At 51.2% G+C, this 23,772-nt stretch overlaps 1 protein-coding gene across 2 annotated transcripts in view; it reads right to left on the bottom strand.

The window, feature by feature from the left end:
- Positions 1 to 23,508, bottom strand: part of PDE2A (phosphodiesterase 2A) — a 334,282-nt gene extending 310,774 nt beyond the window's left edge. The window contains exons 1-2 of one of the 2 annotated variants that reach the window (XM_054974872.1): positions 23,418 to 23,508; positions 21,834 to 21,894 (exon numbers count right to left, since the gene is read on the bottom strand). In XM_054974872.1, coding sequence (XP_054830847.1) covers positions 21,834 to 21,894; positions 23,418 to 23,470 — 114 coding nt within the window. In that variant the 5' untranslated portion in view covers positions 23,471 to 23,508. Of the gene's footprint in view, positions 1 to 11,494; positions 11,538 to 21,833; positions 21,895 to 23,417 lie in introns of those variants that run through there. The other variant, XM_054974873.1, reaches the window with a different exon arrangement.
- Between the last annotated feature and the right edge of the window lie 264 nt (positions 23,509 to 23,772).

Genomic DNA, 23,772 nt, shown 5'->3' with positions numbered 1-23,772 from the left:
AATGCACAAAGGGTGGGAGGTCCCCTGCTCCCAGTGGGAAGCCGGACCCTTCGGAGGTCACAGAGTTATATTTCCTAGTACAAATGACCTTTAAATAATTAATGTGTAGTTGGATGGAAAATACTTAGAATTTGTTCAGTGTAGTTGATGAAGGTGCTTTAATTAATTCCTTTTTAAACAGAGTAGTCAAGGCCTTAATTCACAGATTAATAGACTGATACTATTTGTTTTAAAGTTTTATAAAGTAAACAATGTTGTTTTATAAAGCCATGTACACTGTTGGGATCTTTCCTTGTAGGACTGGTTTTGCAGATCCCTAGTAATCTTCACGGCCCTCTTCTGAAGTGGATCCAATTTGACTGAGCCTTCCTTAAAGGGAAATAGAAAAAAGTCCAGTAGCACCTTTAAGACTAACCAACTTTATTGAGGCATAAGCTTTCAAGAACCACAGCTCTCTTCATCACATGCATGGAGGGTCCTCTCCATGTATCTTACGAAGAGAGCTGTGGTTCTCGAACGCTTATGCTTCAATAGAGTTGGTTAATCTTAAGGTGCTACTGGACTTTTTACTCTTTTGCAACTACAGACCCGCACGGCTAACTCCTCTGGTTCCTTAAAGGGAGGTACTCAGGACTTTGGTTCTGAGAGCAGACTTTGGTTAATGCCGCCTAAAAATGACGTTTGCCTTTTTTGCAGTTGCATCACACTGCCAAACCATGTTCAGCTTGCGATTGAGAGCAGTTCCCAGATCTTTTTCGTGTGTATCTCTGCCAGGCCAGGCAACCCCATCCTTTACCTATACATTTGATTCTTTTCCCTAAATGCAAAACTTCACATTTGTCTCTGTTGCATTTCATGGAGTATATTTCAGTCCTGCTTTCCAACCTATCAAGAAGACTGTGAATATTCAATGCATTTGAGCATTTTCTCTGGTCTTGAAGTCAGAGGGACTCATCTGTAGTTTCTTCGTTTACCCCTTTTCGAAGATCCGTAAAAGAATTCTCCCATTATTACTAATTCTTGGTTCCTTGAAACACCCGTAATTAGTTTGGAGAATGCATTGGTCACCCCCTGTCCTTGTTTTGGAGTAGTGGTAAAGAGCAGCAGGACTCTAAATCTGGAGAGCCAGGTTTGATTCTTCACTCCTCCGCTGGGTGACCTTGGATCAGTCAAGTTCTGTCCTTCTGTGGCTACTTTCCAGCTCTGTAAGTCATACTACCAAGTTTCAGTTATATCTGATGTTGTATTTTCCATCTTGCACTAGGAATTCACATCAATGGAATTGGTTTCCTGGGGATGTGGTGGGTTCCCCCTCATTGGCAATCTTCAAGGAACGGCTGGATGAACCCTTCTCGGGGATGCTTTAGGCTGTTCCTACTTTGGGCAGGGGGTTGGACTAGATGGTCTCTAAGGCACCTTCCAACTCTATGATTCTATGATCTTACCTGTTTCCCATGTTCTGAGCATTAATGTATCGACATTGAAAGCCTCATCTTGTTATTTTATTGTTGCCCCCAGTTCCTCCTGAGGCACCAAAGTCCCCATCTTTAGTACTTACTTTTATAACCAGGGCTTTTTTTCAGCAGGAACATGGTGGAATGGAGTTCTGGCACCTCTTGAAAATACTCCGCAATAGTGCATGAAAATAATATTATTTCAAAGAATCCCATATTTTTCTTCCTCATTTCCCTCTTGAGAGTTCCACCACCTCTTTTCCCAGAAAAAAACCCTGTTATAACCCTTTCTGGGCGTGGGTCTCCATCCCGAATGGGATACAGTTTAAAAACCCCTTTGATCCGGTTCACCAGATTTCCTCCAGAGAAACAAGAAACTCACCAATGTCCTCCAGAGGAGCAAGAAACTCACAAACTTCAAACTTCTTTGGAAAGGAGAGCTCCCTGAGCCAGGAATGGCCGCACAAACTGCCCTTCATGGGGCAACCTCTGGATTCCTTCTCTCCTTCCGCTCTGGAATGGCATTAGAAGTCTAACGTATGCCAGTCTGGTGATTCGGAGATCTTTTGTGACAAGCGGCCATTTGTGGAAGTCGGAAGAAGGTTTTCTGCAGGCTGACTGTTGACCTTTTGGGAAAGTGGCAGCTGCCATACTGCAGATTGTTGCAGGTGATCGGAGATGACAGCAGCCCCGTTTTATTTGGATTTATTGACCAAACTACATCAAAGCTCCTGAATTATGAATCGGAATCATTGCTGGGGAAGAGGGCAATATTCAAATCAAAACTCCACAGACATTTCTAAAGAAGTTAGATGACTTTGGTGTCCCTTCCAGCTCCATGTTTCTGTTTTCTAACACACACACACACACACACACACACACATACACAGAGCATGAAGCCTGAGCCTAGGACTTACTAACGACTAACACAACACTTATTTCAATACGAACTTACGTGAGTCACTGCTCTCTGCTTCAGAAGAAGCAACACGGCTACCCACTTGAAACTTTCTTCAGATAGTTTCATGTGAGAAGCCTTTTTGGTCTGCAGTAGAAGCGCAAGATTCGAGTCCAGTTGCGTCTTAGAGACCAACTAGATTTGGACTTGAATCTTGCTTTTCTTCAGATAGATCTCTCTGAAGAAGTATTCATTCATTCATTCATTCATTCATTCATTCATTCATTCATTCATTCATTCATTCATTCATTCATTATATTTTTAACCCGCCCTCCCTGCAAGCGGGCTCAGGGCAAGGTACAACATTGATTAAAATACAACATAAAAACAATCACCACAGCATAAAAACAGCAATCAATAAAACCATTCCAAGACGGGGCAGTCCTGCACTCCTGCCCGTCAGCATACAAAAAAGGGAGGTAGTAGCGGACAAATAGAACACGGTATCCCTTTTCGGGGCAGCCAGCAGTGGACCCTCCACTGGTGGGAAGACTGGTGGAAGGCTCGGCACTGATGGACTAAAATTAGCCTCCACCATATGCCTGGCGGAACATCTGTGTCTTTCAGGCCCATCTAAATGATACAAGATCCTGGTGGGCCCGAGTGTCCTCAGACAGAGAGTTCCACTAAGTTGGGGCCAGGACCGAAAAGGCCCTGGCCCTGGTAGAGGCCAGCTGAGCCTCCGTAGGGCCAGGGACCACCAGTAGATGCTTTCCGGTTGAACAAAGCACTCTCTGGGGCACATACGGGGAGAGATGGTGCCTCAGGTATGCTGGTCCCAGTCCGTTTAGGGCTTTATAGATCAGAACCAACACCTTGAACCAGATCCGGAATCCTACTGGGAGCCAGTGAAGCTGCAGCAAGATAGGCGTAATGTATGTCCTATGTGGTGATTTGTAGAAGCTCCCATTGAAATACATGACTTTAGTCTCTAAAGCGCTCCTGGACTTTGGTCATAGATCCAGAGGAGTTAGCCATGTTAGTCTGTAGTAGCAAAATAGTAAAAAGTCCAATAGCACTTTTAAGACTAACCAACTTTATTGTAGCATAAGCTTTCGAGAACCACAGCTCTCTTTGTCGGATGCATCCGACAAAGAGAGCTGTGGCTCTCGGAAGCTTATGCTACAATAAAGTTGGTTAGTCTTAAAGGTGCTACTGGACTCTTTACTACTTTCCTGGACTTTGGCTTTCTTTTGCTATGACAGCCTAACACGGCTGCTTTGCTCTCTAGGCATTCTGCCTGCCACGCTTTCCTCTTGCCACAAACCCTGCGGTTTTAGCACAGCGGTATCCCCAAGTGACCTCGCCAAGATCAGAGGGCGGGCTCGCCGTTGGCTCCTCGGAGGGCCTTTGTCACCTCTGGAGCATCGTTTCCTGCCTGTGACTCAACAAACACATTCACCGAGTAATAAACGAGAGGAAAGGGCCGAGGAGAACTGCTGCTTTTCACACAATGCTGATCCAGCTTTCTTATGCGGGTGGGGGAAACGCAGCTGGCTTCCTCCCCACCTTCCCCGGAAGAGGGTGTGTGGATTCTCCCCTCTTCCGAGGAGGGGAAGGAAAGCTGGATGAAGGCAGCCAGGCGGCAAGACACAGAAAACCTGCAAGCAGGGAGGTATCAATAAATCCCCTTCTTTCAGGGTCAGTTTTGGGGAAGGGTTTCTCGAAAGAGGGGGAGGCATCATGTGGACTGGCCACCTGAGGTTCTCTTTTTCATCCTTTTAAGCCAAAAGTGAAAGTTGGCCGGGGCCACGGTTCTCACATTCGGGTTCATGTTCTGAAACCCGGCCAAAATGTTTAGCCGCACCACATGCACTATCTGTAGGACTGCAGAGGAAAGTGAATAGAAAGCGAGGAAAGTGGATAGAGAAATAGGACTGCCTCCAGCCTGGGAAATTCCTGAAGATCGGGGGTGGGGGGAGCATGCCTCTGGAGGAGGCAATCTGGGAAGGGACTTCGCATAGAATTGATGGTATACCATAGAGTTTGCCCTCTGAATCTGTCATTTTCTCCAAGGGTGCTGATCCCTGTAGGCTGGAGATTAGTTATAATTCTGGGAGGACTCCAGCCCTCCATCAACAACAACAACAACAACAACATTCGATTTATACACCGCTTTTCAGGATGACTTAACACCCACTCGGAGCAGTTTACAAAGTATGCTACTATTATCCCCACAACAAAACACCCTGTGAGGTGGGTGGGGCTGAGAGAGCTCCAGAGAGCCGTGAGTAGCCCAAGGTCACCCAGCCGGCTTCAAGTGGAGGAATGGGGAATCAAACCCGGCTCTCCAGATTAGAGTCCCGTGCTCTTAACCACTACACCAAACTGGCAATCAAGAGGTTGGCCACCTAGCCAGTCTGGTGTAGTGGTTAAGAACGGCAGGACTCTCATCTGGAGAGGCAAGTTTGATTCCCCACTCCTCCGCTTGAAGCCAGCTGGATGGCCTTGGCCTAGTCACAGCTCTCTCAGAGCTCTCTCAGCCCCATCCACCTCACAGGGTGTTTTATTGTGGGGATAATAATAACATACTTTGTAAACTGCTCTGAGTGGGTGGTATATAAATCGAATCTTGTCCTTGCGGTTGTTAATAGAAACCTGTGTCCACCTAGCTGCATGACAATAGAGTGGACATTTGGGTCTTAAATTTCCTTTAGGTAATCCAGAGCCATGGGTTCTTGGTTGAGGCTGTGGGTGACGGGGGCGGCGGGAGATCAAATATGTTAAGGAAGACTTCTCTGCAGCCCCATCGCTCTGGAGCCAGGAATTCAGTCCGGGCATCCTGTCTTCCACAGCTCCCCCACCCTGCTTCCTTCAATCTGGTGCCATCGCACTCCTTGGGCGACTGTTCACAATCCATGCCATATTGGCAGGACGGCTAATTATCAAGGCAAGCGGCAACTGACTACGATAATTAGATTTGCTAAGGAAGCACATTTGTAAAAAGCAGGGAGGGGAGGGGGAGGAGGCAAGCAGGCACGGCCACATCTGACGTTATTAGTCATTCCACAGAAACATGTTGACAGCTTTTTGGAGGGCTTTTGCGGTGGGTGATTGCCTGCCTTCTTCCTGCACCCATGCTGGGCTTCGGTGGGCTCGCCTCGTGCACAATGCATGCTTGCAAAGGGGGAGTTTCGAGTCTCCGATGGACCAGTTTCACTGCCTGGAATTAACACACACCACATGGCCGTTCTGGAGCCCATGTGGCAGAGCCAGAGAAAGAACACAGGGAACGGCACAGCAGCTAAAGGCCAGACAGCGAACGTTGTGCAAACACAAAATCAGACTCTTCCTGCTTTTAGGCATTTCAGGTTTTCCATTCAGACTGCCTGGTGGTTTGGTTAGGCTGTTCATTCACTCGGGCAACGAATTGCTTGAATAGGGCAACATTACGCGACGACTGTCATGTGTGAACCCACCATCACCCATCTACAGGGACATCTTAAAAATTCCATGGTTCTTCTGTGTGCATGTGTGTGAGGGTTTTTTCAGTCTTACCCACTGGCTGTTTTCCTCCAACCTAGTTTCTTTTCCGCCCCCCCCCCCCATTCTGTTATGCTCTTGTATGGATTTTTTTCATATTGCTTTAATGTAAAAACAAGATGATTTCTATCAAATTTCATTAGTGTTGTGGGGGGGGGGGGGCTGCAGCTTTGTTCCGAACAGGGACAACCTGTGTCAGAAACTCAAGGTAGGTTCATCCTCATAAAAAGTACACCCTCTTTCGCCTGCCCCACTGGGGCCCAGCCAGGCCACAAAGTATATCAGTACCCGCTTAATTGGGCCACCCTATGCAGTCATTCGGGTTGCTTGGCTGCCCTGTCACTCCCTGGAGCTGGGATTTCCACCCAGGAGTCTTTTCTTCCAGAGCTTCCCTCTCATGAACGTTGTTAGCCGCCCTGAGCCCATTTGTGGGGAGGGTGGGGTATAAATCAAATCAATCAAATAAATCATGCTTCCGCCAATCTTCTTCCCTGTCAATTGGATGGGATGGATCCCGGTGAATTGCTTTACCACTGCAAAGTATTTGTCTGCATTCCCTTCTTTTGGGCACATGTTTCAAAGGGAAGCCTGCTAGCCTAAGCAAACCCTCCACTACTAGGGTTGCCAGCTCCAAGTTGGGAAATTCCTGGAGATCTGGGGGGAGAAACCTGGAGAAAGTGGGGTTTGGGGAGGGAAAGGACCTTGGCATGGCATAATTCCATAGAGTCCACTCCCAAAAGTAGCCATTTTCTCCAGGTGAACTGATCTCTGTGGCCTGGAGACCAGCTGTAATTCCGGGAGATCTCCAGCCACTACCTGGAGGCTGGCAACCCTACCCACTACAGAGTGTTAAATGGCGTAGTAGGCCATGCAGTTTACTGGGCGATGAGGAGCGAGTCGCCTACCCAACCTCATGGGCTAGGATGAAAGGGGATGGTTGTTGGGGTGGGGGGCAGCATGCATATGGCCCAGGAGGCATCGCCTGGCCAAAAACAAAAAATGAGGCTTTGGTTCACTGCTGATCGGCTCCCACCTGCAGGCAGCCGTGCCTGGACCCTTCACATCCCAGAATCCTCTGGGCCAGGGAAGCCAGGTGGCAGCAGTGGCCTACTGGGCACTGTCGGTCAATATAAAGTTCCAAGATCTGCCCACGTCCTCCTCGCTGGACAACAGTGCCAAGGGAGGCCGCCAAGTTCCTTCTCTGCGTGGCCAGACGATGGGATTTCAGCTCAGCCTCCTGGCCGGGGTCCCAAACGCAACTAATTAAAACAATAACGATTGAGGGCTGGCTGGACAGCCATATGCTCAGGAGTAATAGGAAAGATGCCTCGGGCCTCTTGGGTGGGACACTTCCCCCAGACCTTTGGACACGGGAAACTGGGCTGTGCAAACTGGACAGTCTGCCCGAGTGATTTGTATTCCCGTTGGGAGACAGCAGCGCTGGGCGGCGTTCTTTGGCTCACCTCTAGGAGAGGAAGGCCGCCTGCCTCTTCCGCTGCCCTTCCTGCGGCCCGAGACTCCCTGGCGAAAACAGCCTTCCAATCAGATTAGCCCTCATTTAGCCAGGCTGCTAACACGTATCAATTAGGCGTTGATTTATAGGAGTGTCAGCCTATAATTGCATTGAGCGGCCAGCAGAGAAATCCAGCCAACAGCTGAGACAGCCGTAGCCACAGGCCGGCCCTTTGCTGCCCGCACAACACTGAACGAGAAAGATTGGTCCCTGCAAACAGCTCCACCAGGAGCTAGAAGTGGGAGCGCCTTCAGCGCCGTTCGCCCTTCTGGTGGATCCTAACACAAGGAGCCCATCGCCCGATGTGTTCAGCGGCCATTACGGCTTGGCTCTTCCTTCCTCAGAGAGGGGGGGGGAGGCTCAGGGCAGGCAGGAGAGGGGCTGCACGGGACGGCTAGTGCCCTGCAGTGCCGTGGCCTGACTCACAAAGCCCCCAGTTCAAATCTCACCTGTGCTGGGAATTCATTAGAGGAGCCTTAAGCAGTAAGGACATACTGATGCTGGCCTACCTTACCAGATTGTTGTAATGACAATCATATTCTAATCTGGAGAGCACAGGTTGGATTCCCTGTTCCTCCACTATATCTTAACAACAACCCTGTGGGGCAGGGAAGACTGAAAGAGAAACGAGTGAGACTGTGTCAAGGTAACACGGTCAGTTCCAGAGTTGAGGACGGGACCTTGGTCTCCTCTGCGTTAGGCTGACGTTCTAATCACCATGCTATAGCAATATAAGTGCTTTGTTCCGGACAGTCTCTATACCAATGCCAAGTAGTATTCTTCACTACATCTAATTCTCTTTCCATACCTTGCAAAAAGTTTGTAACCAGCTGCCTTCTGAATTCACCCAATAATGGTGCGAACTCCTACTCTTGTACCAAATTGGGGGGGGGGGAGGATCTCTCCAGCTTCAAGTCTGCCTCCTGCTATGAAAACTTCAGTCCTTCTGTGCACGGTGGTGGTAGACAGTGACCTCAAGTCATAGCTGACTAATGGCGACCCCTGCTGGGGTTTTCATGGCAAGAGACTGACAGAAGTGGTTTGCCATTGCCTGCCTCTGCAGCCCCAGTCTTTGTTGGAGGTCTCCCATCCAATTACTACTAACCAAGGCCGACCCTGCTGAGCTTCTGAGATCTCATGAGATTGGGCTCACCTGGGCTACCCAGGTCAGGACAATATCAGGTCTTCTTCCACACCCAAAAGGATGAGAAATTAGGGTTATTTTAAGCCTAGACGTTCAGGATACCTGAGGGGCAGTTAGATCCCACCTCTGCCAACCTGCCGACCACCTTTTACCCCCCACTTTCCTCCAAGGAGATGAGGGATGCATTATTCCGGTTTCTTCCGTTTATCCTCCTAACAGCCCTGTGGTGTAGATCAGCTTGGGAGAATATGGCTGGGGCCAGCGGTCACTTGGTGAATTTCATGGCAACTGGAACCTGGGCCTCCCCATCTACCAACCCTAGCCACAATACCAAACGGCCTCTGCATCGGAGGTTCTCCAGTTGCGATGACAGCCACACAGCCTTCCAGGCCATTGGCTATTTCCAAGTGCAACAGAGTTTAACCTCCGAGGGGATTTGAAAATCTGGAGGACCAGCAGACAGAGGGACCAAGCACAGAGCTGTTCCACGGCTCCATGTTTCTGCTGCTGAGACACAGGACCATCCAAGGCACCGCGGGAATGCGACCGAGAAGCGTGGAAACGGGAAGCAAGCAGGACACACGGGTCCCACTGTCGGGGGACGCATCCTTCAGCGGCGCCTCTCACCTGCAATCCTTCATCTCCCACCTGTCGGACTTCCCTCTGCATGCTCCGAAAGAGTCCCCTGCGGGGGCCAGCGGTGACACGTCCATTATCCGCTCCCCTTGCCTGTAAATTGTGTATAAAAATCTCCATTTGGCCACCTCCACCGAAAGCCTCGTTTTTACTGAGGCAGTAAACACGTCTCTGGACTACATGCTCCACATCGCACCCTCGCATAACTCAATATTCCCCCATGCTTAAGAGCTCCTGGCATGCAAAAGTAAACACAAGGGGGGGGGAGAAGTAGTGCCTTAAAGACTAACTAGATTTCCAAGGTCTTGAAAGTGCTGTTGGTCCTGAATCTTGCTCTTCTAACTACAGATCAACCTGGCTACCCACCTGAAGCAAGGGGAAAGAGTGCTCACTTCACCTGCTCTCTGGCACATAAGTTTCTGTGGGGAGAGGGGGGGTTGGTTATAATTTCTTTCGCACACACATGTGACCCCCCCCCCGCTTGTCCTCTGAAGTGGTCGAACACACGGGAGCCCCTCTCCGTTAGGGGCTGGGGAGGTGCCGGGTTCAAATCTCCGCTCAGCCATGAAGCTCTCTGGGTGACCTTGGGCCAGTTGTACCCAGCCTGCTTAACCTTTGATGCCGTGTTGTTGCAAGGTTGAAAGGAAGGAGGGCGAGCAGGACAGCAAGAGAGGGATAGACATATTGGTCTTTACCAAGGTACACATGAAAAATAGCAAGGAGGAAGAACAGAGAATGCCCACTGAGCACGCACACACACACACACCCCAACCAGTTGGCCGGTGTGTGAGGCTGAGCATCCACCCCTCACACATTACCTGCTTGCTTTGGCAAATGCCACTGTACCCAGGCAGCCTTGCAAAGGGCAAAGCGCCTCTTTAGGGCATAAAGCACCCTTTGTGAGCTGAGACGCAAGTGCCATCTTACATGCAAACACATGGAAATGAAGATCCCAGGGCTCTTCCTCCTTTAAATGAGAAGCCGTTTCTGAGTGTGTGTGTGTGTGTTCTCACACATGCACACATATGGGGAGGAGTGTTCAACGGCGTTCCGCAAGTACAGATCTCCCCCACCCCAGCTATTTTTTGCCCTAGGGGTAAGACCCCAGCAGATCTCTATTTAATTTTTCGCCACTCCTTTCTGGCAAATGGCTCACCCTGGGAGTCCAGGTGATCTGCCCAGATGAGCTGTCACTCACCAGCAGGGCCTGTCACAAGCTCCCCTCCCATGGGAAAATTTCACTGACTCTGCCTCATGCCGTGGTATCCAGCATACGCCACTGGACCCTCCACACACACACATGTGCACGGCATTCAGAGATGAACAACTGCACATCTTGGTAAGAGACACAACATTCAAGTCCAGAAGGTGCCTTGGGTAGGAAAACTTGAACAGGAAGTGATTTCATCCCTGCTTCCAATCTGTCCAGGTTATTATGTAGAAAGCAGAAGTTCTCCTGGGACAATATGTTAAGGTGCCACCAGGGCAGATCACTCGAGCCAGCCAGCCAAGCTGCGCAAGCCTCTCCCTCCCTTCCAGTCACCAGCTGGTCAACCAAGAAACCCATATTCCATTATAACCCTAAATAACAGCAGTTGGTAAGACCCAGAGCGTGAAGCAAAAAGACCGCATCAAGAGTCAAAACTTTGCCCATTTGACACACCCCAGCAGCCATCTAGACTCACAGTGGGAAAGCTTTGCTGTGAGCATCCGACTTCAATAGGTGCCTCACAGAACCACACAAACTCTGAGCCGGTATCCAGAATTTCTCAGAAATGTACACCGTATCTGGGGACCCCAGAGGCTCAAAGACACATTGACTCTGAGGCACACACTTTCTCCCTTGGACCCCTCAGTCAGGCCAAGAATGAGGGGAAGAAATGATGTGAGGGGTAACACAGAAACAATTCTACACCATGAGCAGGAATCCCGGCGACTAAGGAATTATTCCGTCCATGATCCTACGCTAAGCATTCCCAACGAAATAAAGCACCCCATGCCACTGTTTTGTGGCTGACTGCGCTTGTAAATATACGCCCTCCCCCCCAAAGAACACAGAAAAAACATTTGAATCAAGCCATCTGCAAGATGAAACAATAAGCAAGGAAGATAAGGAAAGGAGGAGGGAGGAAAAGCAAAGATATTTTAAAATATGTTCAGACTTTTTTAACATATAAAAGAAACTCCAAAGCAAGGAAACTGCGGAGCATTTGAGTCAGAGGGTCAAGACAGTTTCAAGATGCACCGAGTGCCTGCTCTTCGGCCAGAAGACACACACACACCCCTTAGAAATCAAAGCCCCTTACGCTTGCGGGACAGTCGTCCATCTCTGGAGCCCATCCCCTGCGATCCAGCCCGCCTAGTGGAATCCTGGAAAGTGCTCAGCCTGCAGAGAAGAAGAGCTGAGCTCCGCTTGCCAGCGCAAGAGACTCGTCCTGCCCATTTCCTCCAGTCTCCAGCCAGAATCTCTGTCGTCTGCAAGACCATTTCCACTCAAAGAGCAGCGGCTGCCTCCGCTCTGATGCATGTTTGGCAGGCAGGCGAGGAAGGGGCACCAGCAGGGAGGTGCCCTCCCATCCATCTCCTCTGAGGGGCAAGGCAGCAACCTATCTCCTCCAGGGGGGCAGTTGCCTGGGGCAGCTGGCAGGGGCATCTCTCCTCCTTCCAAATCTGTTCTCCTGCAGTAGCTCCACTGGGACAAAAGGGACCCCCCCCCCTTCTTGGGTTCAAAACACCCATTATGGAGGGCTGCCTGGGGTGAGGAAAGCGTTAAACACCTACACATCTCCCACCCCCTCATGCTGCTCCAGCACCTAAGAAATCCCAGCAAGCAGATCAGGACTGCCCGAGGTGCAGAGAAAGCTTTGTTTTGCAAGCTTAGAACCCTGTGCTCCAATCTGCTTGTGCAAAGATATTCCCCAAAAGGCAACGAAACCATTCAAATGTTTCCCAGGCCCATACATAAGGGTATATGTCCAATGTCCCTATAAGAAACACTGCTCTGTAATCCACCTTGAGCTTCAGTGAGAAAGGTGAACTATAAATGACATAAATAAATAATAAGCCTATGGAACTCATTTCCACTAGAAATTAGTGTGGCCATTGGCCATGTCAGTCTAGGAGAGACAGGGAAATGTGCAGAGGACAGATCTATCAGCCATGAGAGCCAAGAATGAAAATCCACATATAAAATCCAAGAGAAAGCAGAGACCGAGAAAAAGATTTGTCTCCATCCCTTGCAAAGCTGGGATTTTGGATTTACTTAGTAAAACTGATGGGTGGCAGATTCAAAACAGAAGTAAAAAAGCACTGTTTCACACAAGGCAGAATCAACACTACCGTCAAAGGTTCCATACATTTCATACTTTGTGTCTCTGTGTAATCCGAGAAAAGAGCGAGAGCCCAGTAGCAGCTCTAAGACTGGCACAATTTGCGGTAGGGTATGAGCTTTCCTGAGCCACAGCTCACTTCTTCAGATAAGGAGCTCAGAATAAGGAATTGCCCTTTGTACCCCACAGCTCACTTCTGAAGACGTGAGCTGTGACTCCCGAAAACTCCTACCCTACCGCAAATTGTGACAGTCTTCTAGGACTCTTGCTCTTTTCGACTGCGACAGATAGACTAATACGGCTAGCCATTTTGATCTGTGTAATCCTGACAGCAACCCTGCCAGGTAGGCCAGCATTATTCTCACGAGGCTGCAGGAGAGAGGCCTGTCTAAAGCCAGATACTGTGGCCGAGGGGAAATTTGAACTGGAGACTTGTGGGGCTCACGGCCTCCAGTTTCTACACAGGCTCTAATTATGGGATTTATTGCCATGTGGGGTGATTACGGGCACCAGTTTAGATAACTTTGTAAAAAGAAATTCCCGAACAAGAACCATTCGCTGCGGCAACTAAGCAGAACCCCCTCATCCAAGGGCAGTCTACACCCAGGGCTGATTCAAGGTATTTTGTCACTCCACTGTCACCTCCTGGTCCCTGCTGCTCCTGCCTGGGTCCCAGCCAAGCCCATGAGACATCTTGGGGCGGGGGCTGGCTTAGGTGTGGCTGGTGGGCAGTCCCGGGAGGCGATGCCCTCTCAGGGGAACACACTGAGCTCCAGAAATCAGCACTCTGGTGCCCTCCTCCTTGTGCCCGGAGCCTCTCTTTGGATACCAGATGAAGTTGGTTCCCCGATCCATATTCGCATTTCCTAGGTCCTTGTTGTTGAATCCAGCCGCAAACCCTGACGATACTCTGAAAGCTCTCCAGCCCAAAATAGGCTACTGACCACCACAAATCATATACCTTCACGTTCAAGAGGTTCTGCCTTACAAGGGGACCTGGTTCAAAGCTGGGGTTTTGTGCTAACTCCCCCAAAGCGGGGTGCCCCTGGGAGAAATGAGGATAAAGAACCTGGAGCTACCTCCTCCAAAGCCCACGGGGTTATCTTAAGAATAAAGAGTTCAGAATAAGGAGCTGCCCTTTGTACCCCAAACGGAAGCTCTTGAGTGGGTGGGTCAGATCCTGAGCAACAGGGATAGAGGCAGAGCTCCTCATATACCCCTCTTACACATATCTTGGGGGCCATGGAAATCTGTGCAGCCCAGTGAGTGGGAAAGTAAGCCCCCCTCCTGCATCCCTAAAAACATATATGCATTCAGCTGAATATATTTGCACCAGTTCAGGATTCTGGAAAACATTTCCGTCTTTTGTACAATATATATTGCGATTGTGCAAGTCACAGAGAAGGAAACAGTGAGTGCAGGGGGCGCTGCCCCCCCCTCCCCAACCACACCGCTGCGGACTCCCTTCTCATACTACTTCACACACACCCATCCTCGGCCTAGCGCGCTCTGAGATCTTAATCAGGAATCCCACACATTATTTCCAGATATTATCTTTGTGCTCATGAGAGCTAGAAACTTCCTTCTCAGAGACAAAAAATGAAGCCAGGCATGCTGGAAGTGCTGCCATCTCTAGCCAAGATCTGCGCTGAGCAACTGACGCACAAATGTAGAAAAGGGTCAGACGGGTGTGTCTGCGGGGCATGCAAAAGTCAGGGGTGCGCATTTTCCTAGGCAGTGAAGAGATGTCTGTTTTGAAACGATCATTTCACAAAGATCGTAAAAGCAAACGACCCAACCAGCAGCGAAACAAGCGCCACAGGATGACAGTCGTTCAAGAAACGGTTCTGCCACAGCAGAGAAGCTGAAGGACAAATACTGGGGAGTCCAAAATAAAGCAAAATCGAAAAGAGTCCAGTAGCACCTTTAAGACCAACCAACTTTACTGTAGCATAAGCTTTCGAGCATCACAGTTCTCTTCGTCAGATGCGTGGCTTGCACAAAATAAAGCAAACCCACCACTTTATGTCCATCCAATGCATCCTACCCTATTATTGCTCCAAGGAGCTCAGAGCAACGTACATTTTATCCTCACAACTACTTTTTGAGGTAGGCTAAGCTGAGAGAGCGCGACAGGCCCAAGGTCACTCGGCGGTTGTCATGCTAGGGAGCGGCTTTTTAAAAAACCTTTTGACTTTCACGGACAGGACATGCAAAGGGAAGTCAAGGAAAACCCGAACAAAGCTCCCTGGCAGCCTTGCATTTTCATTCAAGGGATCGGACAGAGGGGTATTTTCCAGCCCGTACAAACAAAGAGAGTTCGGATACGCCTGCTGATTCCCATGGGAGGGATGCAGGATCTCCACTCTGTGGAGGAGCTCATGGCCTCTCCCCAGATGTGAAATGGGCAAGACTGGACAAAGTCTTCGGCAGTGCAAGTGCAGGACACCCTGACAGCACCCTGAGAAATTCAAACTGCTGCCCAGCTTCTTCTCTCTTGCTGAGACTTTCCATCATCTCATCCTTCAGAGGCCCCTGAACCCCACCGTTCCATGCGCAGAAGTGCGTAAATACCACTTTGGTGAGAGTCCTGAAGGCCACTGGCCTTCAGTTTACAAAGGGAGGGAGCATTCGGCTCTTCCAAGACCCTGGAGCCCAGCTGAGATCTGCTTGGCTCCCCCCTCCCCACACACACAACCAACACACACAACCACACTTCTCCTGCTTGCTACGCTAACAGCAACAGGCACAGAACCACACTGCCTCCTAGCGAGACAAATGGCAAAATGTTGTTTGCACTGATGTGTACAGCTGAGAACTGGAGATGGCTCGGCTGCACTCCGACCCAGCTGCCAAGAACACCGTGCCAGCGCCTGCCTCTGTATCCAGGGCTTTTCATCGGTCCACCTAAGTCTGAGCTGAAGCAGCCAAAACTTTCTCTTGGGGGAACCTGGAAGAAGCCCCTGGAGACTGGGCTGTTACGTGATTAGCTATTTCTCCAAGCTCGTATCTACGGCTAGAAGATTTTGATCACAGACTCCTCCAGAAAAACTTTAAACCGCAGAGTATTTTAAAAACATTACACTCAACCGCTAGCTGTCTTGAACAGACGATTCAAAAAGCGGGCTTTTGCTTCACCTAGACGATTCTCAAGATCACAGAGCAAAAAGGAGTGCAGCGCTGCTAGTCACAGGACAGCCAGCAAGTGCAGTGGTTAGAGTATCAGACAAGTATCTCAGAGACAGAGTCCCCTCTACCATGAGACTCACTGGATGATCTCAGGCCATCACGCTCTCTTAGCCTGGCCCACCCCACAGGGATGTTGTGAGGGCCAAGCTTCTTGGGGAAAGGGTGGGATAGAAGTGGCCAGACAGACAGTTAACATGACTTTCATTCCACTGGGAAGAAGACAGCCAAAGCCGTGGACAGGCTCCAGGAACCCCCAAGGCCTGCTGTGTGGCAGTTTCCCAGCAGTGGCCCCTGGCACCATCTCCTCGGGGAGGGAAAGTGAAGCAGGGACAGCCTAAAGGTTCCCTTGGCCCCGAAGCAACCAGAGCTTAACTGGCTCTTCTCAAGCCTAATGTCTCAGCCCCGTAGCACACACCATGCCCTCTAAGTTAACAGGTAGGGGGGATTGCAAGGACCCTCTCAGATGGAGGTGGGAGATCCACCTCCCGCATCGCTGACATCTGGGATGGGAGCTAGCCTTTGCAACTGCCCCTGGGGGACACTCCCAGCCTCCACCTCCAACAACCTCCTGAATGACAGGAGAAAGCACCGAGCATCACTGCAAGGAATCTGCAATAGGAACTAAGGCCAAATCTTGGAGATTCTGGGCCCTCGGGCAAAAGTCCAGAATGAGGCCCCAGAATGACTGCACCCCCACCTCCCCCCCCCACTGGGACCCACCCCTGCTGCCAACCAACCACTCCATATAGGTCACCCCAGGACCAAGCAAGCGGTGGCCCTCAAGCCAGCTGGGAGGGTGCAGGCCCCTACGGCTGCCAGCAAGCTGGCAGCTTGAGTTCTGGAGAGGCATGCACAGCAGAGGACCCTGGTCTTCCCCTCTGGTGGGCAGTCGGGGCCCAGGGAAGCTGCCCCAGATGCCCCAAATAGGATCCCAGTGGTCTCTGTGAGCAAAATGCTTCATCCCACCTCCCTTGCAATATACAAACCCTCCCCTCTTCTCTTCTGTCAGGAGGACAGTTATTTTGCTAGCAAATCAACAGGAGTTATCCCTGCGACACCATCAACAGATGAAAACAGGAGAGGCCACTTCATGCCTCAACTGCTCACCGCGTTTCCTGAATGCAATGTGGTCTACAACCGATTCCCCTTTTTGCAAAAAGTGCCTTGGCCCCCTCTCTTCTCCCTCAGCATCTCTGCATTCTGGACTTGCCCAGAGGTGGCTTGCTGGGCCCCCTTGGTATGCAGCCCTCTCTATTCCACAGCCCTCCCAGGGCCATAAAATCGTTGCGGGAAGGAAAACAAACAGACCGCCCCGAAGGCGGCTGCCATTGTCTGTCTTCTGACCGTGCCAGCTTCCCGTGGTTCATGCGCCTTTCCCCAGCGGCAGCAGCAGCGTGCTGGTTGCTAGAATAGAACGGAATCCTTGGCAATTGAGGGGGCCGAATGTCCCCAGCTCCTGTGCCCTTTGGATCCAGAGTGAAGCAAGAAGCGGGGAGGGGAGGATAAAAAATAGATTTGCAGATGGGGGTCAGTGGCTGCTTGACCTTCCCAACTGACTGACACAAAACTCCCCTTCCCAGATGTACATCTGCCTGTCATAGGAGGCGGGGGCACGACAATTCCCCGTTTTTAATGGGCAAAGCATTTTGCAATCCTTTGCACGTGGATTGCCAATTATCTTCATTTGCAAACTGAGACCAAGAGCCCCCTGACCCGCTCCAGGGAGACTCAAGGAAGGAAGGAGCCCCGGGAAGAGGCAGGCCTCGGAACCCCCTCTCAGGGGGCATTTCTGCAGCCCAAGCAGTCACAGATGGTTCCACTGGATCTGCTGTGGCCATTTTCCTAGTCTCAAGTCGTCCTCCTGGAGCTACTCTTTGCGCAGAAGGGGGGCACTTGCTTTGCCTGGTGGACCTTCACGTGCATGCTTGGACAGGGCAATATGGGGAGGGGGGGCAATCTGAAGCATGCCCCAAATCCGTTGCAACTTGGCAGCAAATGTTCAGTGTGCCAGTTTCAGATGGAGTCCCATTAATAAGTAATGGTAGCCCAGGATTGCCCTTTCTGACTAGTAGCGCTCTGTCCACAGACACACACACAGAGTTTGGCTGGTCCCTCCAAATTCTGCTAGGGAAAAAGGGGGCCTGGCACTTCCTGCAGAACCAAGAATTTCACCCCCAGTGCTGTTTTCCCCCCACCACAGTGCTCTAGTAAAGGAAGCAGCAGCCCCGGTGGCTTTTCCCATTTCCATTGCAAGCCATGAAGGGTGCAAGGCAAGCCAGCCCAAAGCCCAGGCACGGGCCACTGCCTCTTGCTCCCGCTGTCATAGCAATCCCCTTCTTTGTTTGCAAATATGAGGGGTGGGGAATCCCTGAACGATGGCATACCAGAAACATCTCCTAACAAGAGGGGGGAAGAGAGGCCTCAAAGGCCTCTGTGGGCCTCAAACCCTTGCACATTGGCATCCTCCTGTGAAAGAGACACCGTTCTGTGAAACTGACACCTGTCAGCAGAAGCCACATCTGAAGAGGGGCCGAGTGCCTGCTCACCTCTGCTGTGGGAAGCCCCTCCTGTCTGAGTAGCTCGTGCCCAGCTGCTGCCCAGACACCAGGGTCGGGTTTCTCTCCTGCCCACTTCTGTCCTGTCCGCACAACCCAATCAGCATTCCCAGGTACTGCACATCAGTTTCTGGGGCAGCAGGTGACTGACATGTCATGGATTTTCATACACACACACACACACACACACACACACACCTTTGTAAGAAAAAGAAAGATTGGTCCAATTCATTCTTTGCTTTCTGAATTCCACAGGTGTAGGAATCCAACCACAGGACCAACCACTTCAAATAAGAGTAAGAAAAGCAATGCAGCAGTTAAGATCTAATTGTGTGTGTGCGTGTGTGTGTGTGTGTGTGTGTGTTTGAGAATGGGCTGCACAGCCACATTATACATAAGGACCACAGACTTCAGTTGCGGGGCACAAAACCCTTTACAAACACACATCCAGGCACAACCTCGGCCCCTTTCCCTAGCCACACTGTTCAATGCAGCCTGCAGGATGGATTTGGGGATTACCAGGAAATCATGGAAGGGCCCCTGAGAAGCTCCTTTGATTCATTCCTGGAGGACACTTGCAAACCGAGGAACTAAACCACCCACCCACCTCGGCCCAATCCCATTGAGATCTCTCTGACCGGCCGTGAGTGTAGCCAGAAATGTTGCAGCCCAACTTTGAGTGGTGACACCTAAAGCAGTGTTTTGTCCCCAGCTTGTGGAACTCTACGGTACTGTTAAATAATGAAACCCAAAACTCAGCATTTAGTAGAAGCATCCCAGGGGGTAGCCATTTGGTCTGTAGTAGAAGAGCAAGATTTGGGTCCAGTAGCACCTTAAAGACCAACTCGATTTCCAGAGTAGGTGTTTTCAGAGCTCCCTTCATCTGATACTTTGTCAGGTTATCTCACAAAAGGAGCTCTGGCTCTCAAAAGCTCCTACCCTGGAAACCTAAGGGACCAACAAAATGTTCAGTGTAAGCTTTTGAGAGTCAACAGCACTCCGTTCTTCTTCAGAGAGCTCTGACTCTCGAAAGCTTACACTCTTGAAATTTTGTTGGTCTTTAAGGTGTCATTGGACTCAAATCCTGATGTTCTAGTGCAGACCAACACAGCTACCCTCCTAAAACTACCTTGGACATCTAGTTGGTCTTTAAGGTTGCCTCAGACAGACATGGAGGGACGTCTTACTTCAGCCAACGCAGTCCCAAGCTTGCATTTTCCAAGGTAATGCAAGAGTAGCGGTGGAGCATTTTTAGAACTGGCAAGCTGAGGGGGGGGGGGGTTGCTGTGCTTTTCCTGCACCTGCTGATTCTCTTCTGCAAACCTCTCCCCCCTCCTGCTCCTCCCCGCACAAACTTTTGGTCGCAGAGCCCAGCTGGGAAGAAATAGCAACTTCAAAAGGATTCCTAAGGCAGAGTCCCCCCAGTGAGGAAAGGGTTAATCAATCTCTTACTTATTCTCCTGTAACACCCCCCCCCTTTTTTTCTTTCCCAGCATTAACATTACGAAGCTAATAACGTTGGTTCATAATACATGTTCCACCCTCAGGCTCTCATATATTTCATTTAACTCGATCCCTCACTGGATGTTCAAGTGCGTACTTCTTATTTTTCAAACCATTCCAAAAGCTTCAGGGACCAGCAAGCTACCCGCCGAGCCCCACTCCACTGACACCATGGGGTGACTTCAAAGCACAACTCCTGGACAAGAAGAGGTTAATCGTCAATCGACCGCCACAGCCAAATGTCACACTCCGTCCAGAGATTTCACACAAACACCACCTTGATGCGAAGAGAGAGTTCTCTTCTCCCCGCCTTGATGAACAGAGAGAATTTATCCAGGAAGCGCTCAAACTTTGCTGTTCTCTCTTTGGAGTAAATGACACAGTAAGAGAGAGGCGGAATGCCTAAGACCTTGAGCCAAACTGTGTGTGTGTGTGTGTGTGTGTACAAAAACCCCTTTAAGAAGTGAGAGGTGAGGTTTGGTTCAGGGTTGGAGGTCTTGTGAACGTGAAAAGCCTGCAAACTTCAGTTCTGCAGCATCCCAGTCTCAGATAGTAAATATTTCAGGAGAGAAGAATATGTTTAAAGGTGTAAGGAAATACACAGCACGAAGGAGTAACTGTGGTAAAACAGACCTGTCACAGCCAGTGCAGTGAAATGGGGAGCTCTCACTCTCAAAAGCTCGTGCCCTGCAAATCTAGTTGATCTTTAAGGTGCTACTGGACCCAAAGTAGCACATGTGCCAGTCCTAACAGAAGAGAGAGAACAACCTAAAGTTGCTTTGCACCATTAATTTTATTGCAGCTTTCACACAACTCTCCTTCAAGCAGATTTAGACCACATTTGTATCCTGCCTGCTGAAGAACTCTGTGAAATGCAGAAGCTCCCGCGTTCCGACCCCAAATCATGCTGCTTTGGACAAAGCTATCCTTCCCCCTGGTTTTAGCTCTTGTAACAGCCAGGCCTCAGGTTGAGAAACAGCTGCAGAGAATAAGTTGCTGAAGAAGTGGAACCAGGATCTTGCCGTGCCGTGCCCATTCTGCTGGGTCCAGAAGCACCAGCGCCGCTCTGCCGCTTGGTACTGGCACATCAGACGTGGTGTGTCAAAGAGAGAGCTCCAAGCCTGACGCTTGTTGCCAGGGGTGGTCTTGGGAGTTAAAACGGCCCTGGGGCAAGCGGAGCCAAACCGTGGGGATAGGCACAGGTTTGCCTCTTGCCACCTCCGGGGCAGCTGCCGGCTGACCACAATCCAAGGGGAGGTAATAGGGGTATTTATGCTCACTGCTTCCGCTGCCGGGTGGGAACAAGCCCAGCAGCCCCTCTGGCACTACCCCGGGGGTTGCTGGAACTTCCCAATAAGTTAAATGGCTGGTCCACTCCTGCTCGCTGGCCCATGGCAGGAGGGGAGAGGAGGGGCGCTGCGTGTCCATGCCTCGGAGATCTAGCACGCAGCATCTCACTTGAGGTACTGAGAAGTTTCGGGATCTGGACCCGCTTTGCACCAGCCCGGAACTTCCAGCCTGCCCAAGGGCCGTCTTTGGTGTTCTGCCGAAGACGTCTGCATTGCAGCGGAGAGAGCAGCCGCTGCGTCCTGCCTGTGAGAAGGGCAGGCAGCTGCCTCGGGGAGCCATCCCGCCCCGGGATCAGGAGGGCCTCCGACCCTGCGGGGACGCGCACCCACTTGCCAAAGAACCGGGAAGCCTTTGGCAGAGGCAGGTAGCCGCGGCTAGACACGGCCGGCGATCTTTTCAAGGCAGGGCGAGGGACGCAGGCAAGCAGGAGCGAGCGCGCCGCTTCTTGCCCCGCAAAGAGACCGGGGAGAGAGACGGGGAAGAAAGATTGCCACGGGAGAGCAGCGAAAGCCAGAGGGCGGGCGGGGGGGGGTAGCCAGAAAGAAGGAAAAGCAAAACGAAAGCGAGAAGCCAAAGTTGCAGGGGAAGAAAGACGGGGGGGGGGGGGGTGCGGAGTCACCAAAGAAAGAGTCGCTCGGAGGGCAGAAAAGGGAAGGGGGGGGAATTGCGAGCCCAGGAGGACCTTTGGGAGCCCGCGAAGGGCCAAGAGAGGGACTCACCTGTAGCGTGTCGGAGCCGGCGGGCGCGTCCTCAGCCTTCAGGAAGACCTGCTGGCCCCGTCTGAAAAATTGAACGGCAGCAATGAGTATGTGGTGCAGGATGAGGACCATGCTCAGCCCTGCCTCTCCGCTCTCCGCCAGGGAGCCTGTGCCAGCCAGCCAGCCAGCCAGCCGCCTCTCGCCCGAGCCCTCCTTCTGCCTCCCTCCCGCTGCTGCTGCCGCTGCCGCTGCTGTCAGCCGCACCTGCCCCCGAGAGCGGCGGGGCATCCCTCCCTCCGGGCCCGGGCCCAGCGCTGCAGCCAGCAGAGAGAGGGGCAGCCCTGGGTCCGAAGCCCCTGGAGGGGCCGGGCTCTGGAGCCCCCCACCCCACCCCACCCCACCCCGCCAACACCAAGGGGCAGCTTTCTGGGCTGGGCTCTGGAACACCCTCCTGGGGGCAGGCGTGCGAACCAAGAAGCCCTCGGGCCTTGGCACCCACGGAGGAAGCCCTGCCCACCAGGAACGAACCTGTGCCTAGAGACCCGCATGCAACTCAGTGCCAGGACGCTGCAGGCAACTGGGATCGCTGCATCTCAAGAAGGAGAACGCAAAAAGAGCACCTCCGCTGCTCCAGGCGCGGGAGTCCCTCACTGATGGGGAAAGGTTAAACTGGGGTGGGGGCAACAGATTTCTAACTCCGGGAACATTACAAACTGAGTATTGTGTGCCTTTGCCGAGAATACTGCAGCCAACAAAACTCATAGGCAGTAAGTTCAGGACAAACAAAGCTTGTTTTTTTTCCACGCCGCACTTGTGGAACTCACTGCCACAAGACACATGCACCAAACTAGATGGCAGGAGAGCTGTAATCCAACCTCCCTTTAAAAGTAACAAAAGGTCAAAAGAAAGAGCATGGCAGGGGGAAATCATGACAGAGCCACCCAGCCCTTCAAGCTATTTCCCTGGTCAAAAATTGCCTTCCCAGCAGTTAGGTGCCCCCCGGGGGAAAACATTCAGAAATCAACAGAATCTCAAAGAATAAAGTACAGGCAACAACGAAACAGGGACCACTGAGAGAAGCAAAGAAGTTGCCAGTCTGCACAGGGGCCAGTTGTGCCCCCCGCCCCCCGCCACCATGCCAAATAGCCTTCTCGGGAATCCTTTTCACATCTCTTTGTGGAAACTTCCATAATCTGACCAGACCCATACACAGGAAGTCTGGGAAGTTACCGGCAGCCCCCCCCCCGCATGCCCCCCCAGCATGCCCCCCCAGCACTGCTCTTCCACTACCTAAATTCAGAAGCACCTCGTGGGGGTGATGCCAGCTTTTCCACTTGCTGCAGCCAACCAGCCATGCCACACAGACGACCTACCCCAGAGGTGCCCTCAACTGATGGTGGGAGAGATAAAATTCATCTCTCTACCATGCGGACAGGCTGTAGTTAACCTTTGCCAAGCCTTTAAACAAAACATGTAAAAGCAGAAGTTCTGTCATGCAGCAGCCCGCAAAACTGGCCATTGGTTTCAGCTTCCTGCCGAAATTAACAAGACAAGAAAATTTTGCAACCCATAAAGTTCAGCTAACGGCTTATAGAGTGAACTTACAGAGCTGCCTTGTATAACGTATAAATCCAGGACCTGAGTGAATGAGAAAGCATGAAGGCATGAGCGAAGACTCAGGCAAGGAGAAGACCTGGGACAGCAAGAGTAAAGAGGCCTCCAGTGGAAGGTCTCTGGACGCAAGGGATCTCTACCCTCGTGACGCAAAAGTGTCACCAACAGCTCCCTATTGAAGAAAAAGGGGAAGGAACTGAGCTGTGGGCAAAGAAGTGTGTCAGCACACGTTTCAAGCTGCTGAGGACAAAGGCAGCCCCATCTGTTGGCAGAAAGAGTACCCCGGAATGTAAGAGTACCCCAGGGTGTATGCCATGTATGCCAGCATCCATGCCATTATTGTGTT

This window comes from Eublepharis macularius, chromosome 3 (genome assembly GCF_028583425.1).
Source record: "Eublepharis macularius isolate TG4126 chromosome 3, MPM_Emac_v1.0, whole genome shotgun sequence".
NCBI lineage: Eukaryota > Metazoa > Chordata > Lepidosauria > Squamata > Eublepharidae > Eublepharis > Eublepharis macularius.
This window is presented reverse-complemented; position numbering and strand designations above follow the sequence as displayed.